At 43.1% G+C, this 17,861-nt stretch overlaps 1 protein-coding gene across 1 annotated transcript in view; it reads left to right on the top strand.

Moving 5' to 3' along the window:
* Positions 1–17,861, top strand: part of LRRK1 (leucine rich repeat kinase 1) — a 112,243-nt gene that overhangs the window by 75,544 nt on the left and 18,838 nt on the right. The window contains exons 22-28 of the mRNA XM_058155914.1: positions 79–242; positions 3,791–3,930; positions 7,614–7,863; positions 10,907–11,073; positions 13,201–13,398; positions 15,240–15,517; positions 17,588–17,782. Of these exons, the coding sequence (XP_058011897.1) occupies positions 79–242; positions 3,791–3,930; positions 7,614–7,863; positions 10,907–11,073; positions 13,201–13,398; positions 15,240–15,517; positions 17,588–17,782 (1,392 nt within the window). The remainder of the gene's footprint in view (positions 1–78; positions 243–3,790; positions 3,931–7,613; positions 7,864–10,906; positions 11,074–13,200; positions 13,399–15,239; positions 15,518–17,587; positions 17,783–17,861) is intronic.

The raw sequence follows: 17,861 nt of genomic DNA on the forward strand, positions 1-17,861 counted from the left end.
AAGGTTTTATTTTATTTATCGCTGATCTGGTATTGCTCTTTTTGTAATATGTTCGTTTTCCCTCCTCCCCTCTTCTAGTTCTTTGAAAACAAGAGGGTGACCAAGAACAGAAATAAAAGTTCTGTCATCTACAGCTTCACGGGCACCCAAAGAAACAGATGTAGCACATTCCGGGTTAAAAGAAATCACACAATTTATTGGCAAGAAGGATTGTTTGTCTCCTTCGACGGAGGCTATTTGAGGTAAATATTACAGAAGGTGGATTCAGTCCTAAGGCATTCCAAATCCCAAAGTAAGGTGGGACTTTAAAAATGCTGACATTTCTTGGTAAGCAGAGATATAAGCTTAATTTTTTCACAATCGTGGTTAATAACCAGAACCGTATAAAATGGCTCCAGTCCTGTGTCATCGGCTGCTTAGTTTTAAATTAAGTTGGTGAACAATTCTATGCTGTTGGTTTTAACTCTATGGAGTTTAGTGGAGATTTCTCTCCAATAACTGTGAATACAACTGCAGCCTAAAACAGGGTCTCCAACCTTGGCAACTTTAAGACTTGTGGACTTCAACAGCAAAGCTGGCTGAGGAATTCTGGGAATTGAAGTCCACAAGTCTTAAAGTTGCCAAGGTTGGAGACCCCTGGCCTAAAAGACCAAATAAATGTTGATCCATTCAGTCTTAGGACCGAAAATTGTTTTTACAGTAATCTTTGACTTATGACCATTTCCTTGACAACCATTCAAGGTTACAGCGGTGCTGAAAAAGTGAGTTACCATTGTTTCTCGCACATATGACCATTATAGTCTCCCTGCAATCACATGATCAAAATTTGGGGAGCTTGACAACCTGTCTGTATTTACAACAGTTTACAAGTCCCTGGATCATGTGATCGCCATTTGTGACTTTCCCAAGGGCTTCCGACAAGCAAAGCCAATGGGGGAAGTCAGATTTCCTTAAGGAGGCCGTAATTATCTTAATCAAAAAAAAGTCAAAAATTAGGCATGACTCAATGTGAACAATCGTATTTCTTAGTGACATAAATTCCTGCCGCAGTTGTGGCCATATATCAAGGACTATCTATCGTTATTGCCATTGTTTTCCCTGGGAAAAGCAGGAAATTAGCATTTTGAGCCACGGTGGCGCACTGGTTAGAGTGCAGTACTGCAGGCTACTTCTGCTGATTGCTGGCTGACTGCAATTTGGCAGTTCAAATCTCATCAGGCTCAAGGTGGACTCAGCCTTCCATCCTTCTGAGGTGGGTAAAATGAGGACCCAGATCAGTGGTGCGATTCAAATTTTTTTACTACCGGCTCTGTGGGCGTGGCTTGGTGGGCGTGGCATGCCTTTGTGGGCATGGCTTGGGCATGGCAGGGGAAGGATACTATAAAATCCCCATTTCCTCCCAATCAGCTGGGACTTGGGAGGCAAAGAATAGATGGGGGTGGGGCCAGTCAGAATTTTTATTACCGGTTCTCCAAACTACTCAAAATTTCTGCTACTGGTTCTCCAGAACTGGTGAATACCCGCCAGCGACCCAGATTGTTGGGCGCAAGAGGCTGACTCTGTAAACCACTTAGAAAAAGCTGTAAAGCACTGTAAAGCGGTATATAAGTTTAAGTGCTAGTGCTATTTTCTCTGAAGATGATCCAAAGGTGCTTTTTCAAAAGGCAACTGGACTTTGTTTTTCCTTGAAAACATTTCGCTCTGCAATCCAAGAAGCTTCTTCAGTTCTGACTTCAGTTCTCTTCTCTGGAGATCCACCGTAGATAAATGATACATATTTTTCTCAAGGCCATCTTCTCCATCTCCTCCTCCTCCTCCTCTTCTTTGTTACATTTTCCTGAAGGCTAACTTTGGTCTTTGAAACTCATTATTCGAAACTCCCACATTTTTAAGTTATAGTTTGCAAAAAAAAAAAAACCTCCTCAGATTTGGAAATGATGAAGATCAAACATTTTTAAAGCCAGAAAGCTTGGAGGCCAAAGTAGATATTTGTATTCTCCTGCTCACACAACTTTCATCTCACCGCAACTAGTGGCTCCGTAATGTTTTCCTTTGTTTTTTGTTCTTTGAGATCAACATTATTATTATTTTTTTGAGTGATGAGTTCTATTCCGATGCGGTAAACACATTTCCAGACGGCACGGTTTTCTCAAATCGTCTTAATCTTCAATAATGAATTGTTCCCCATAAACCTGGTTCTGTTTGGAAGAAATCTGGGGGTTTTCGTGAAAGCAGATTTTAAGTCCTGCAAGTTTGCAAAGCATGTCTGCACCACCTTTCAGATGGGAACTTTCAACACACAAATGCAAATTTTAAACTTCTTTGAGCCTCACACAAGGAAGAGCAATTTCAGGATTCATGCTGTGCGTTCACACAGTGGGCTGTATATATAACCTCCCACTGTTTTATTTCCAACTTCCAGCCTTTTCCCTTTTCTGATGATAAAAAGAACCCCGTTGAACTGGGAAATGAAAGTGGAGTATTCAATTCCTAGGAATGGAAGTGGTCCTTGACTTTGATGACCCACAACTGAGCCCAACTTTTCTGTTGTTATGTGAGCTTTGCCCCATTTTACGACCTTTCTTGCCACCGTTGTTAAAGAGGATTCACTGCAGTTGTTAAATTAGTAACACGGTTGTTAAGTGCATCTGGTTTCCCCCCCGTTGACTTGGCTTGTTAGAAGGTCTCATGACTCTGGGACACCGCAACCGTCATAAATATGAGTCAGTTGCCAGGCATTGATCACGTGACCATGGGGATGCTGCAACGGTCGTAAGTGTGAAAAACAGCCATAAGTCTTTTTTTTTCCAGTGATGTTGTAACTTTGAATGGCCGCTCCATTGAACTGGTGTAAGTTGAGGAGTGTTCAAGGAGTGACAGAGTAGGAGATAGGAAGTCTGTGTTGTGTCTCGTCTGATCTCACCACAGCCGGGGCCTTCTTATCTGCTTCCGAACACGGAGGAATGTCCTAGTATGCCTCCCGGCCCCAGCCCTGGCTCCATGCCCAGACAGGCTGAAGAGGAGGAAGTATCTCCAGCCCCCAGCTCTGGCTCCATGCCCAGGCAAACGGAGCAACTAGACCCCTCCCCCTCCTCCACAGCATGTGAGCCTGAGGGAGGTCAATTGCCAACAGCTGCAGACTGGAGTGACCCTCGCTTCAGAAGACTTGATAGACGGAGGCAACAGAAGGAAGGGAGGGGCAGGCCTGGATAAGTGCTGAGTCATGGAGCCACACCCCATGGCCTATATAAAGGACCTGCTTTCTGGCATTCTCTGAGTCAGGCAAAGTCTAAACATATCTTGCTGAAGTCACTTTTTGGTCTCCTGCCTGCCCTGAGGACTTTGCTAGGACTTTGGCAGAGCTGCAGAGGCACGCCTGATTCGGATTTCCCTGACCCGGCCGTCAGCGGAGGAGTGGGACACGACAGTCTGTGAGAAACTTGGGCCTCCTGCTACATCCTCATGTACAGGGGTCTCTAACAACCTTGACTTGTGGACATCAACTCCCAGAGTTCCTCAGCCAGCTTTGGTGGCTGAGGAACTCTGGGAGTTGAAGTCCACAAGTCTTAAAGTTGCCAAGGTTGGAGATCCCTGCTCATGTACATCACCTTTTGCACTTGGAGGAAAGATGTAGACCTAAGAAAAACAAATAAAAAAAGGTAGGTAACGGTGGACAAAAGAGATTTCTTAGCTGCTGAGTCTCGGTGGGGAAGCTGCTAGAAACGTACCCAATTCTCCTTCCATTCGATCAGTTTCTCAGTCTTCTTTCTCTTCGCTTTGATTCCGGCAGTGTGGAGTCCTCTGATGTGAATTGGAAGAAGAAGAAAAGTGGTGGCATTAAAATCATCTGCCAGTCAGACGTGAGGGATTTTTCAGCCATGGCTTTCATCACTGATCATGTGAATTCTTTGATCGACCAATGGTTTCCTGGTAAGAATGATTTCCGCATTTTTAATCAGGGATGAAATTCGCTTACCTTCCCCTACCGGGCTCGCAAATGTGAGAGCGCATGCCTCCTCCACCCATGCACAGAACCTTCTGTACATGTATGGAGGGTAAAAAGGGGGACATGATGATGTCTGGGTGGCTGGGCGGAGCCTTCCACTGCCGGTGCTACCGGATTGCATGATCCAGATAGAACTGGCTGAATTTCACCACTGATTTTAATGTGTGCCACACTGTGTACACAGAAAAGCGACAATAAAGGTTGTCTTGTCTTGTCTTGTCTTGTCTTGTCTTGTCACATCCTGTCCCGCCCCGCCCTACCCTACCCTACCCTTCCCTACCCTACCCTTCCTTTCCCTTCCCTTCTCTTCCCATATCTTACCATATCATTTTGGCTAAAATGGAGATGAAGTGGCCTAAGCTTGCATTACTGTTATCTTTAGGAATGTAGCACCCTGGATGATCACATTATAAGAAACAATTGTGTGATTTGTTCTGCTTTGGCTTATTGTGCTGTATGAATCCATCTCATTCATTCATTCATTCATTCATTTATTCATTCAATTTATATGGCCACCTACTCACCATCTTAACAATGAGCTAAAAACATAAAATACAACAAAATATAATATAATATAACAACAGAGTTGGAAGGGACCTTGGAGGCCTTCTAGTCCAACCCCTGCCCAGGCAGGAAACCCTACACCATCTCAGTCAGATGGTTATCTAACATTTTCTTAAAAATTTCCAGTGTTGGAGCATTCACAACTTGTGTGAATGAAACAATGAAAACATATCATATCAGATACAGTTCATAGCTAAACATCCCTACAATAAAGTAATCACATAAACTATTTAAACGGTCTCACCTAATGTTCTGGCCCAACATCTGTGAAAAGAGCCAGGTGTTCAACAGATGTTATGGATGCTATGTTATGAATATAAACCATACTTTGTGGCTTACAATACGGTGTGAATCCATTATTATTTATTTAAGAAACCGTAACTCAACACGGTTACGAGTTCAACCCCACTATCAGGTGGTCTGCTTCAACTACAATTTGTAAAGATTGCACTGGCCGCTTCAGAATGGTTTGTGAAAAATGCATAAATGTTTTTCATCTCGTGTCATCTTATATTAATGTGATCGCTCACTTAAAAAGTTCACAAACTTGAGGATAATTTAATACAAAGTGTGCGTGTGCGTGCGTGCCTCTGATCACGCACTCAAAAAGAACTAATGGGCTAAAAACCCATCCATAAATGCATTTTGAAGACGCATTTCCTCCCATTCCCTGAAATGTCAGCTATGAAATATGCATGCCTCATCGCAAATCAAAGAATACAGTGTTTTTAATTTCAGAATGTTGTCTTCGTTGGGAAGCAGATTCAGATCATTTAATTTCCCCAGTAAATGGATTCATCAACTAATCATCACATTACTCCATTAATTAAGTTAGCGCTTTGATCATTTCTGAGAGTTGGTAAAGCATGAAAAAGAAGAAAGGAAAGGCATTATGAAGATGAAATTCGAATTCTGATCTGAATAAGTTTGGGATGTTTAAACTGATGAAGAAGCTAAAATACAGAACTAAGCGTTAGTGATTTCATGACGAGGTGATTCCGGCCATAGCCTGTTGAAAAAAGAAAAAGAAGAAAAATATGCTGAGGACTATTTGTTAGTTTCGAAGACTCAATCTTATCTCCTGGTTAGACTATCATGCTGTTGTGACCCAAGCCCAAGTAGGTAGTAATAAACTTAGTCCGTGGAAAAATAAACTTTATTCGAAACTTAGTCCATGGAAAAACAAACTTTATTTGAACAGCTGGGAATTACTTCATTCCCAGCGTTGTTCAACTCAAAGTAAAACAAATACCTCCCAACACAAATTCCTCGGTTATCTCACAAACCTTAGTCCAATTAGGCAAACTGCCAAAGGCCCTTCCTGGCAAATGTCCAGAAGCCACAAAAACAAAGACATACACAAAGCAGAGGACGAAGCAGAAGACACAGCTATAACGTTGTTTTCCGGCAAAGCTGAAATGCCAGTGCTGGTCTGTTTTAAGCCTTATAGGAGAGGCCGATCATCTCTTGGCCCTACTCCCAAGTTGTCCTCTCTGCTTGAGCTGCTCTTGCCTTCTGGCAGCTCTTCTCATGCGGGCATTAGGAACAGGCTCCTCCTGTTCCTCTGCCTCACTATTATCAGGCTCTGGAGGCTCTGGAATGTGCACCTCACTTCCCGATGGCCCTGGCCTCACCTCAGCCTCATTGCTGTCCGATTCCATTGCCAGCTCCGTAGGCTGCTGACGGACCACAACACATGCCTAAAGATACCAGTTGCAAGAAAACATCAGCAATAACAATAGCACTTAGACTTATATACTACTTCATAGTGCTTTATGTCCTTTCTAAGTGATTTACAGAATCAGTATATTCCCCCAACAATGTGGGTCCTCATTTTACCAACCTCGGGAGGATGGAAGCAGTGGTGGTATTCACTTACCTTTGCTACCGGTTTGCAAACGTGAGCGTGTGCACACGATTGCTTTGCTCACATGTGCCACTTCTGTGAATGTGTGAGACCTTCTGTGAATGTGCAAAACCTTCTGCGCAGACTGACAAAAACTCGATGTGATGATGTCCAGGCGGGTGGGCGGAGCCTCCTGGCGGTGGCACTACCGGTTCTCCCGAACTGTTTAGAACCGGCACAATACCACCACTGGATAGAAGTCTGAGTCTATCTTGAGCTGGTCAGGATCGAACTCCTGGCAACGAACAGTGAAGTAGCTGGCAATACTGCATTCTAACCACCGTGCCACCACATGAGGAGCCAAAATTATTGGGGGCAATATGCTGACTCTGTAAACCACTTAGAGAGGGCTGTAAAGCACTGTGAAGTGGTATATAAATTACTCCTATAATGATGTTACTTATATACAATTTACATAATCTGTCAGCATTTTTTATGCATTTTAATAAATTTGAGGGGGGGAATTGCCAGATTCCTTCCAATTTTGGGATACCAAAGACTATGGCTGTCTTTCTATACTTCCAGTTCTAGCACAGGATGTTATTTGGATTCAAGTGCAGATTTCAGCTGTCCTATTACTGCAATCCCCATTGTCCATTCCTCTGATAGCAATAGCGCTCAGCACTTATACACCGCTTCACGGTGCTTGACAGCCCTCTCTAAGCGGTTTACAGAGTCAGCATATTGCCCCCAACAATTTGGGTCCTCATTTTACCCACCTCAGAAGGATGGAAGGCTGAGTCAACCTTGAGCCTGGTGAGATTCGAACTGCCAAACTGTTGGCAGCTGGCAGTCAGTAGAAGTAGCCTGCAGTACTGCCTTCTAACCACTGCACCACCGTGGCTCTTATTTGATATCCATCAAAGAATGCTCTGGGCAGTCCCTGGGAGTTCTATGGCCTTCAATTACCCATGAGTTATATTTTTCAATTAATTGTGGAGAGGCTGTGCAGAGAACTGTTCCATGAGCACGACTAATACATATTCCTGTTCTGTCCTGCTCATTCTTCACCTCCTTGTCCAGTTCTGGGCAACCATTTCTTGAAAGAGGTATTTTTGGTATGAATCTTTGTATCCCCTCTGTGAGATGGATGGCTCAAAAGTTTGATATCTAAATAAATAAGCTATATTTTTCCAGCCCTCACTGCCACCGAGAGTGACGGGACTCTACTGATGGAGCAATATGTACCTTGCCCCGTCTGTTCAACCACAAAGCCCCAAGACGGAGAAGACAGCCCCCAAAAAGAAGATGGACAGTATTTCAATATGGAAGACTGTTTTCTCACAGCTATTGAGCAGGACCACATCACCTGTGCCCAGCATCCAGATCTACCTGTCCCTTTACAGGAGCTGGTCCCTGAACTTTTCATGACGGACTTTCCAGCCAGGTAATAAGGAACTTCCATGCTTTCTCCCAAAATCATGTCTTCTGAGTTTCATTTCCTGGGGTTTCCTACGTTTCCCCCCCCCCCCAATCACCTACTGTGCACAGGAATATATATTTGGGTCATGTTTGCAGCAAATTCCTTATATTTCTGCCTACCATAGTCTACCTTAACAAGCTTTTCCAGCTTGGTGTTCTTCAGATATGCTAAGAAATTCAACTTCCAGAATTTCCACCAGTAGAATCTGGGGAGGTGCATTTTCTATACAGCTAGAACAATTAATCAGTGGAAACTCCAGAGGTTGTGGGAGCTTCATCACTGGAGGTTTTCGAGAAGAGACTGGATAGCTATTTGTCTAGAATGGTACAGGGTCTCCTGCCTGAGCAGCGGGCTGGACTGGAAGTCCACCAAGATCCCTTCCAACTCTTCTTGTCAGGGTTCCAAGTAACATAACCATAGCAAACAAAACTCTTGAGGCAGGCAGTTTCCTCAAAGAATAGGTTTATTGGATATGTCAAACTGGCACAGCCTGGTGAAAACCGACTCGGAATATTCCCACGGTTTTCCACCTAATTAAAAGTAAACATTTGTCACTTTCTCAAAACAATCAGTCACATGGTCCAATCAGGATACCATCCAGTTGCTAGGTGACTCCAGTCCCCTCCTTTTGAGCACTTGCAGGAATGTCCTTGGTTCCCAAGAGAAAGTGTTTTGTTTTGACTACAACACCCCATCTCTATTCCCCCCTCCCTATCCCTCTTCTCCAGTGTGTCAGCACTGAAGTCTCAAAATGGCCTCAGTTAAGCCGGTTTCAGGGTTGACATTTTTATTCTGTTAATACATTGGGTGGTATCAAGTTGACCTACTTGTAGTTAACCCAGTTGACCTGGTTAAAGGGAATCTTTTTTTTTTAAACAAAATTTTATTAGATTTAAAAACAAACAAAAACAATGGACATTGCTCTAAGTCTCTGGTTTCTAACATTTACGTCCAATTCAAGTTACTGTATCATATATTCCTCAGTTTATATACAAATTTGCATATCTCCTAATTCCTTATATATCAAGTATATACTATATTACTACTACTCCTACAACTCTATACATATTTAATAAATCTTTTATACCCTTACAAGTACAATATACATTGATATATACATTTCCAGACATTCATTATTGCTTGTTTTTGGCATTTTTCCTCCTCTCCAGCCAGTCGTAGAATTTATTCCAGACCTCATAGTATCTTGATTCACTTTTATCTTTGAGTTCTAAAATAAGTCTGTCCATCTCTGCACAATTGTAGATTTTGTTTATTACTTCTTCTTCTGAGGGTATTTCTTTACACTTCTATTTTTGAGCAAATGTTAATCTTGCCGCGGTTAATATATGCAATGTTAAGTAGGTAACATTTTTATCGTATTTGCCATCCATCATGCCCAATAAGAAAAATTCTGGTTTGACCTCTATTTTGACCATTAACATCTCTTCTAACCAGCTTCTTATTTGCTGCCAGAATTTTTTTTTTTTGGCACTCCCACCACATGTGATAATATGATCCTAACTCAATTTCACATTTCCAACTAATTGGAGAATATTTTTTATTAATTTTTGCCAATTTTGTGGGTGGGGTGTGCCACCTGTAAAACATTTTGTACAAGTTTTCTTTGTGGGTGGCCGCCAATGTAATTTTAATATTTTTTCCCCATAAATTTAGCCAGATGTCCAGATCAATACTGTACCCAAAGCATCTACCTTTAGTTAGACCAGTTTCAGGGTTGACATTTTTATTCTGTTAATACATTGGGTGGCATCAAGTTGACCTAGTTGTAGTTAACATGGTTAAAGGGAATCTTGATCACAGTTGTCCCACCTGTCCAAGTGGTAGGTGACCACTTGAAATCGTTATCAAATTGCAGTTTGTATGGTGATAGAAGGTAAGTCAAAGAAGCTTGACTACTGGTGACACGAAGTAGCTCTTTTGTCAACAGTTCAGAATTGACTTTTATTTCTTTCACGGATTTTTTTTTTTTTAAATTTCACAGTCCAGCTGACAAGCTGGGAATTCCTAGTGGTCTCCTACCCTTAGTCACATCTAACCCAGCTTGGTCTTTTTGGCATCCGCCCAGGTTAACTACCAGCTGCCGGATGAAAATGTTCACCGCACAAAGTGAACAATGCTTTTAATCTCATCTAAATAGAAATGAAATGAAATCTCGTGTTATTTCCATCCAGGCCCGACTCACTATTTTGTGGGAGGAGGGAAGTATCTTCTTCACTTCCAAGTGTGAAGCTCAGGTGGACAAAAATTGTGCATTTTTGCTGTAAACAGACATGCTATACCCAGGAAAAGCTGGTGGGAAAGCTGTCATTCAAATGCATCATTTTGCACATGCCAAAAAAAAAATGTTTCCTTGGTTTTCTTTTTGGTTTTCTTTGTTTGTTTGTATTTATTTATTATTTATTTATTTATTCATATTTTTATACCGCCCTATCTCCCTAGGGACTCAGGGCGGTGTACAGCCATCTAAAAACAACATAAATATACAAAGTAAAACATTAGTCTAAAAAACTTATTAAATAGGCCGAATATTTAAAATAGACATATAAATAATAAAACCCCAATTTAAAACCAAATCTAAAATTTAAACAATTAAAATTTAAAAAATCTAGTCCAGTCCTGCGCAAATAAATAGATGTGTCTAGATGTGTTTGTAAAATTTATTGGCCACCTGTCTTACCTGAGTCTCCCATACCTGTGCTTTGAAGTGATGCTACCCATTTAAAAAAAGAACCACATTAGCTGCTGCCAATAAAACAGCCTGTCTATCAAAGAGGGTAATTAAAAACTCTGTTCTCTTCTTGATTATCTTCTCGTCAGCAGATGGCTGGAGGAAAAAAAGACTCGTCTTGGCCAGGAAAATGGGCACTGTCTGTTCAGGGAGATTAGGAAGAGGAGAAAATGGGTGATCTTAAATCTTGGCTTGCATTGACCAGGATTGCTTAATAATTCCATTTCTCCCTTTTGCTTCATTGGGTATGCTTGGCAGATTATTCTTGGAAAACAGCAAACTGGAATATGTAGAAAATGAAAACAGTATCCTCGGCCAAGGAGGAAGCGGAACGGTTATCTATCGGGCACAATATCAAGGGAAACCGGTAGCCATCAAGCGTTTTCAGATTAAAAAATATAAGACTTCTGCCAATTCAGCAGCAGGTAAGGAAGCCGACGTTGAGCGATGTGGAGGAGGGGCTCTTTTCTCCTTCCACATCAATGGTGGGATTCATTTTTTTTTTACTACCGGTTCTGTGGCCGTGGCTTGGTGGGCATGGCGTGGCTTGGTGGGCGTGGCTTGCTGAGCGTGGCAGGGGAAGGATATTGCAAAATCTCCATTCCCTCCCCACTCCAGGGGGAAGGATACTGCAAAATCCCCATTCCCTCCCCACTCCAGGGGAAGATTACTGCAAAATCCCTATTCCCTCCCGATCAGCTGGGACTCGGGATGCAGAGAATAGATGGGGGTGGGGCCAGTCAAAGGTGGTATTTACCAGTTCTCTGAACTACTCAAAATTTCCGCTACCAGTTTTCCAGAACTGGCCAGAACCTGCTGAACAGCACTTCTGTTCCACATGTAGGTAAATGTTACCCCTTTTCAGTATCAGCAGCACCTGTTTCTATGTAGCCTTTAGATCAAGGATCTCCAACTTTGGGAACTTTAAGACTTGTGGACTTCAGCTCCCAGAATTCCTCAGCCAGTTGGAGACTCCTGCTTTAGAGCTTATCTGGAAACTATCTCCATTAATGGAACAAGAGGAAAGAGTTTTGGCTGCGGGTACCCAGTTTATGGAAGCAGGCAAATAGGGATTAAAATCAGATAACCTCCAACTTGCTTCCTGCAGAACTAGAAACAAGAAGAAAAATGTGGTGTGGAAGTGTGGATAAGGGGAAAAAATGGTTTTGAATGCAGAGAATTTGTGAAAGAATCTTAAAAACCTCCCGTGATGAAGCACTCACAACTTCTGAAGGCAAGCTGTTCCACTGATTAAGAGTGAGAAGAATTAATTGGAACAGCTTGCCTCCAGAAGTTGTGGGTGCTCCATTACTGGAGGTTTTTAAGAAAAGGCTGGACAGCCATCTGTCTGGAATATATAGGATTTCCAGCTTGAGTAGGGGTTTGGACTAGAAGACCTCCAAGGTCCCTTCTAGCTGTATTCTGATTGATTGATTGATTGATTGATTGATTGATTGATTGATGCTTCTGCTGGGCTGAAGCTTTCTTCTGCAGACCTCTCATCTGTTCTTACTCAGTTTCACAGAGACAATTGATAAAGTCATCTTGACTTACATCATGCCTTCCTCCTCAGTTGCACATTAAAAGCATCTGACTTTAATTAAAATACAGAATGCAAGGCTCCGTTATATCTCAAATGAGTGAAAGCAAAGTGCGCAACAGTTACGAGTTGACCACTGCTTGCAAATTAGAATTAGAATTAGAATTAGAATAGAATAGAATAGAATAGAATAGAATAGAATAGAATAGAATAGAATAGAATAGAATAGAATTCTTTATTGGCCAATTGTGATTGGACACACCACGAATTTGTCTTCGGTGCATAAGCTCTCAGTGTACATAAAATATATAAGGGATAAATCATGATCATAGTCATTATATAAATACATTCATCATGAATCATAAGATACAACACTTAATGATAATCATAGGATACCAAATAGGCAATCAAACTGTACTAGGAAATTAAATAAAACAATATAAATCGTAAAGATACAAGCAACCAGGTTACAGTCATAAGTAGAAAAAGAGATAGGTAATAGGAAGGATTTGAAGAAGAATAATAATACAGCCTTAGTACAAAGTTTGACAGTGTTGTGGGAATTAGTTACGGTAATTAGCAGAGTGGTGGCATGTGGAAAAAAACTGTCCTTGTGTCTAGTTGTTCAGGTGTGCAAATTCATCCCGCAGAAGTAACTCTTGGGGCCAGAGGCTTGCCAAAGATTTTTGGACATCCCCCACGAGAATGCAGGACTTCATGGCCTTGGGACAGTGGTGGGTTTCTACCTGTTCACCCCGGTTTGGGAGAACCGGTAGTGGTGGTGGCAGGAGGCTCCGCCCACCTGCCCGGATATCATCATGGATGCTCTGTGCATGCGCAAAAGGTTCTGTGAATGCGCAGAAGTGCCACGCATGAGTGAAGCGAGCACGCACATGCACACACTCACAGTTCTGAACCGGTAGCAAGTGGAAGGTAATTGGAACCTATTACTGCCTTGGGATAGGATCCAAGAAGGTGGACCTCATACACGTGTCTGTTCTTCTTTGCACAGACACCATGCTGAGGCATCTACGGGCGATGGATGCCATGAAGAGCTTCTCGGAGTTCCGTCAAGAAGCCAGCATTCTCCACTCACTGCAGTACCCCTGTGTGGTCTCCTTGATTGGGATCAGCATCCATCCACTCAGCTTGGCCTTAGAACTGGCTCCTTTGGGCAGCCTGACCACTGTTCTCTCAGAAAACTCTAAAGGTAAAAAAAAAAAAAAAAAAGATCTTCCGACCAGATATGTCCACCATGAGATACTTTGTCAAAATTGCACAGGTAGTCTTTGACTTATGACCACAGTTGAGCCCAAAATTTCTGTTGCTATGTGAGACAGTTGTTAAGTGAGTTTTGCCCCACGTTGCAACTTTTCTTCCTACAGTTGTTAAGTGAATCGTTACAATTGTTAAGGGAGTTTTGCCCCACATTGCAACTTTTCTTGCTACCGTTGTTAAGTGAATCACTACAGTTGTTAAGTGAATCTAGCTTCCCCGTTGACTTTGCTTGTCAGAAGGTCAGAAAAGTTGATCGCGTGACACTGAAACATTGCATAAAATGAACCAGTTGCCAAATGTCTGAATTTTGACCATATGGCCATGCGGATTCCACAACAGCTGTAAGTGTGAGAAACGGTCATAGGTCATTTTTTTTCAGGACGGTAACTTTAACTAAACAGTCACTAAAAAACGATTGTAAGTCAAGGAGCACCTGCACTTTCAGACTTGCAAGATTCTATCAATGTAGCTTTACAATAAAACAGATTAGCTCATCTGATCATGATTACTATCCGATTTATCGGGTGAGGTCCTATCAATCTTGCAAGACTGAAGGTACATCCTCCCACCATCTCCTTTACAGCCCAAGAAACTAGAAAGAGTGTCTTCTGAACTTCTTGCCCCATCCACTATCCAGCTGTAGGATATACTTGTTGTGTCTTGCCCGCTCTCACCGCAGCCGGGGTCTTCTTATCTGCTTCCGAACGCTGAGGAATGTCCTAGTATGCCTCCCGGCCCCAGCCCTGGCTCCATGCCCAGACAGGCTGAGGAGGAGGGGGCACCTCCCGGCCCCAGCCCTGGCTCCATGCCCAGACAGGCTGCGGAGGAGGGAGCACCTCCCGGCCCCAGCCCTGGCTCCATGCCCAGGCAAACGGAGCAACTAGACCCCTCCCCCTCCCCCACAGCATGTGAGCCTGAGGGAGGTCAATTACCAACTGCTGCCGACTGGAGTGACCCTCGCTTCAGAAGAATTGATAGGCGGCGACATCAGAAGGAAGGGAGGGGCAGGCCTGGATAAGTGCTGAGTCATGGAGCCACACCCCATGGCCTATATAAAGGATCTGCTTTCTGGCAGTCTCTGCATCAGGCAAAGTCGAACATATCTTGCTGAAGTCACTTTCTGGTCTCCTGCCTGCCTTGAGGACTTTGCTAGGACTTTGGCAGAGCTGCAGAGGCACGCCTGATTCGGATTTCCCTGACCCGGCCGTCAGCGGAGGCGTGGGAACGACAATACTGTCTCTTATCTGAGTAGTAGAATCTATTCAGTAACATCTGTGAACCCCCAAAGCCTTACCCACGTACCATTACACTATTAGAGGTGGACATTAGTGTAGTTGACAATCAAATTGTCAAGTTCGAAGTGTGCTTTTGCTGTTGCAACCAGTATCGCTTCTCAGCTTGCCAACAAACCAGAGGGAAGGGAAGAGTGAGTTGGAATGTAGGCTCCAGACATCAAGAAGACAAGCTGTGAGACCCAAGGACACTTTGGCAGGCGCTTGCCAAAACCAAAGACTTTCTTCTCATAACAATACAATGACATTCAATTGGACAATGTGACCTGCAGCAATAGTGGGAGGGAGGATCCTATACTTTAATTAGGTGGGTTTGCGTGGGAATTAGCTAGATCTGGTTTTGCCCTCATCAGTGCCAAAATGATGTACTCAATAAAGTTTGGCATTCAGAGATTGGATCGTCTCGACCGTGCCTGCTTTGGTTGGGTTTGTCAGTCGGAACATTGACACCGATTGTCTTTCCTCTTGCCTTTTGCTCTAGGAGCTTCCTTTGTACCTTTGGGACATATGCTGACCTTCAAGATCGCCTATCAGATTGCCGCAGGGCTGGCCTACCTTCACAAGAAGAAAATCATTTTCTGTGACTTGAAATCCGACAACATCCTCGTGTGGTCTTTAGACGTGAAGGAAAGCATCAACATCAAACTATCTGACTATGGGATTTCTCGCCAGTCCTTCCACGAAGGAGCTTTGGGGGTGGAGGGGACGCCTGGCTATCAGGCCCCAGAAATACGACCTCGCATTGTCTACGATGAAAAGGTACATGCATAAAAGGTGCCATGGCAGGCTCTGCCATCCAGACTACAATTCATGGCCCATCTATTAGCCAGAGTCAAGATTCCATTTCCCATCAACGTGACAACAAGTGAAGCTACAGTAGTGGCCAAAATTGTGGAAACCTTTTGGGAAAAGTGTATTTTTGAGGTTTGGTGGCTTAATAACATCACTTTTTTTGGGGGGGGGAGAGTTTCAAGATCATCCTATTCCACTGCTGGAATGGCCTGGGACTAGCCCAACCTTCTTAACCCAATGGAAAATCTATGGAGCTGACTAAAGAAACGTGTTAGTCCGAAGCGACCCAGCAATAAAACCCAGTTAATAGGAGCAATCCTTCAATCTTGATTTCACATTAGAACAGCTGCAGAACTCAAAGACTTGATTCACTCCATGGGAAGACATTGTAAAGCCATAATTCATGCTAAAGGTTACCCAACTAAGTAGTAACTGACATGGTGATCATTTTTGTATATCTCGTTTTTTCTATGGTGATCATTTTTGTATATCTCGTTTTTCTACGTGTTTCACTTTTCTTCCTTATATTGTAACTGCTATTCTAATAGCAAATCCTTCATAAAAGTTATTGCATTACATTCTTGATTAAATTATCTTTCCATTGATATATAATTTTAGGATACTATTTAAAAAAAAGTGGTGTTATCAGCTAAGTTTAGAAAATACACTTTTCCCAAAAGTTTTCCACAATTTTGACCACTACTCTATATATAGGAGCTGTGGTGGTGCAGTGATTAGAATACAGTACTGTAGGCTACTTCTGCTGACTGCCAGCTGCCTGCAATTTGGCAGTTCGAATCTCGCCAGGCTCAAGGTTGACTCAGCCTTCCCTCCTTTCCGAGGTGGGTAAAATGAGGACCCAGATTGTTGGGGGAAATAGGCTGGCTCTATAAACCGCTTAGAGAGGGCTGCAAAGCACTATAAAGCAGTATATAAGTGCTATTGTTATTGCTATATGTTCTTGACTGTTCAATCTTTTTTTGCAAGCGACTTTTTACAAGAAAATATTTCTTGTCCCTGACTTCAACGTTAGGACACACAGAGAAACAACAGTGCAGTTGGTCTGACTTAGATTCCACTCAGTTTTAAATGGGATTTATATCCGCTTCATGTTAAAATGTGACCCAGTGTTTTTCCCCAGTGTCTCTCAATTTTGCGTCTTAATGCTATTTTTTCTCCTATTAGGTTTTTCTTCTTCTTTGCACTGATTGTTATTCCAGGCTTTGGAAATAAAATAAAAGGAAAGCTAAAGAGTGATATATAAAGGAAGGGTTAGCAACCTGGTGAACTACAACTCTTGTTGTGGTTCGCCAGCAGCTCGTGGAGCTAGCAGCGGAGTCGGACAGTGAGGAGGCTGGGGAGAACAATGGGTCAGTCCTGGAGTCAGGGGAAGGCCCAGATGAGGGCTCTGTGTCATAGGCAGAAATGGTGCCAGGGCCATCTGGGAGCGATGTGCAGACTCCAGAGCCTCCAGAAGCGGACAGCAGAGAGGCAGAGGAACAGGAGGAGGCTGTTCCTAGTGCACGCATGTGAAGAGCTGCCAGAAGGCAAGAGCAGCTAAAGCAAAAAGGACAGCTTGGGAGTAAGGCCAGAAGATGATTGTCCCCTCCCATAAGGCTTAAAAGAGCAACAACGGCTCTTGGGCTCTTTGTAGGAAAGCAACGTTGCTGCATTGATTTCTAGTTGGTGTCTCTTGTTTCTGAACTTCGTGGGGCTTTGCCAAGAAAAGCCTTTGGCAGGGTGCCAAAGAGGACAAAGGTTTGTGATAAAGCCAAAGGACTTTTTCTGAAGGACTTTGTTTTGGAATTAATTTGAACTAAACTGAGAATGAAGTAATTCTCAGCTGTTCTAATAAAACGCGTTTGTTTAGGACTGATTGTGTCTGGTAATAGCTACTTGGGCCTGGGTCACAACAAACTCCCACAAGCACATGCTGATAGGATCAGGGAACTCTGCAGAGTTGATGCTCACTTCCTTGCCTTCCCCACTGCTGTGTTTCTGAATCTCAGTTTCTCCGTTCATTCTGCTCTGGCTTAGGTGGACATGTTCTCATATGGAATGGTGTTGTATGAGCTGCTGTCGGGGCAACGCCCCGTCCTGGGACAACATCAGCTGCAAATTTCCAAGAAACTCTCCAAGGGGATTCGGCCCATCCTGGGCCCGGCAGAAGAAGTACAGTTCCACCGACTGCAGGCTCTTATGATGGAGTGTTGGGATACCAAACCTGAAAAGGTACAAGAGAATTTTTGGTGTTTAGGCAGCGATGTCTCATGTCATTCGGAGCTTAAAGAAACTTAAAAGAACACAGCTG

The sequence above is a fragment of the Ahaetulla prasina genome, chromosome 13, assembly GCF_028640845.1.
Source record: "Ahaetulla prasina isolate Xishuangbanna chromosome 13, ASM2864084v1, whole genome shotgun sequence".
NCBI lineage: Eukaryota > Metazoa > Chordata > Lepidosauria > Squamata > Colubridae > Ahaetulla > Ahaetulla prasina.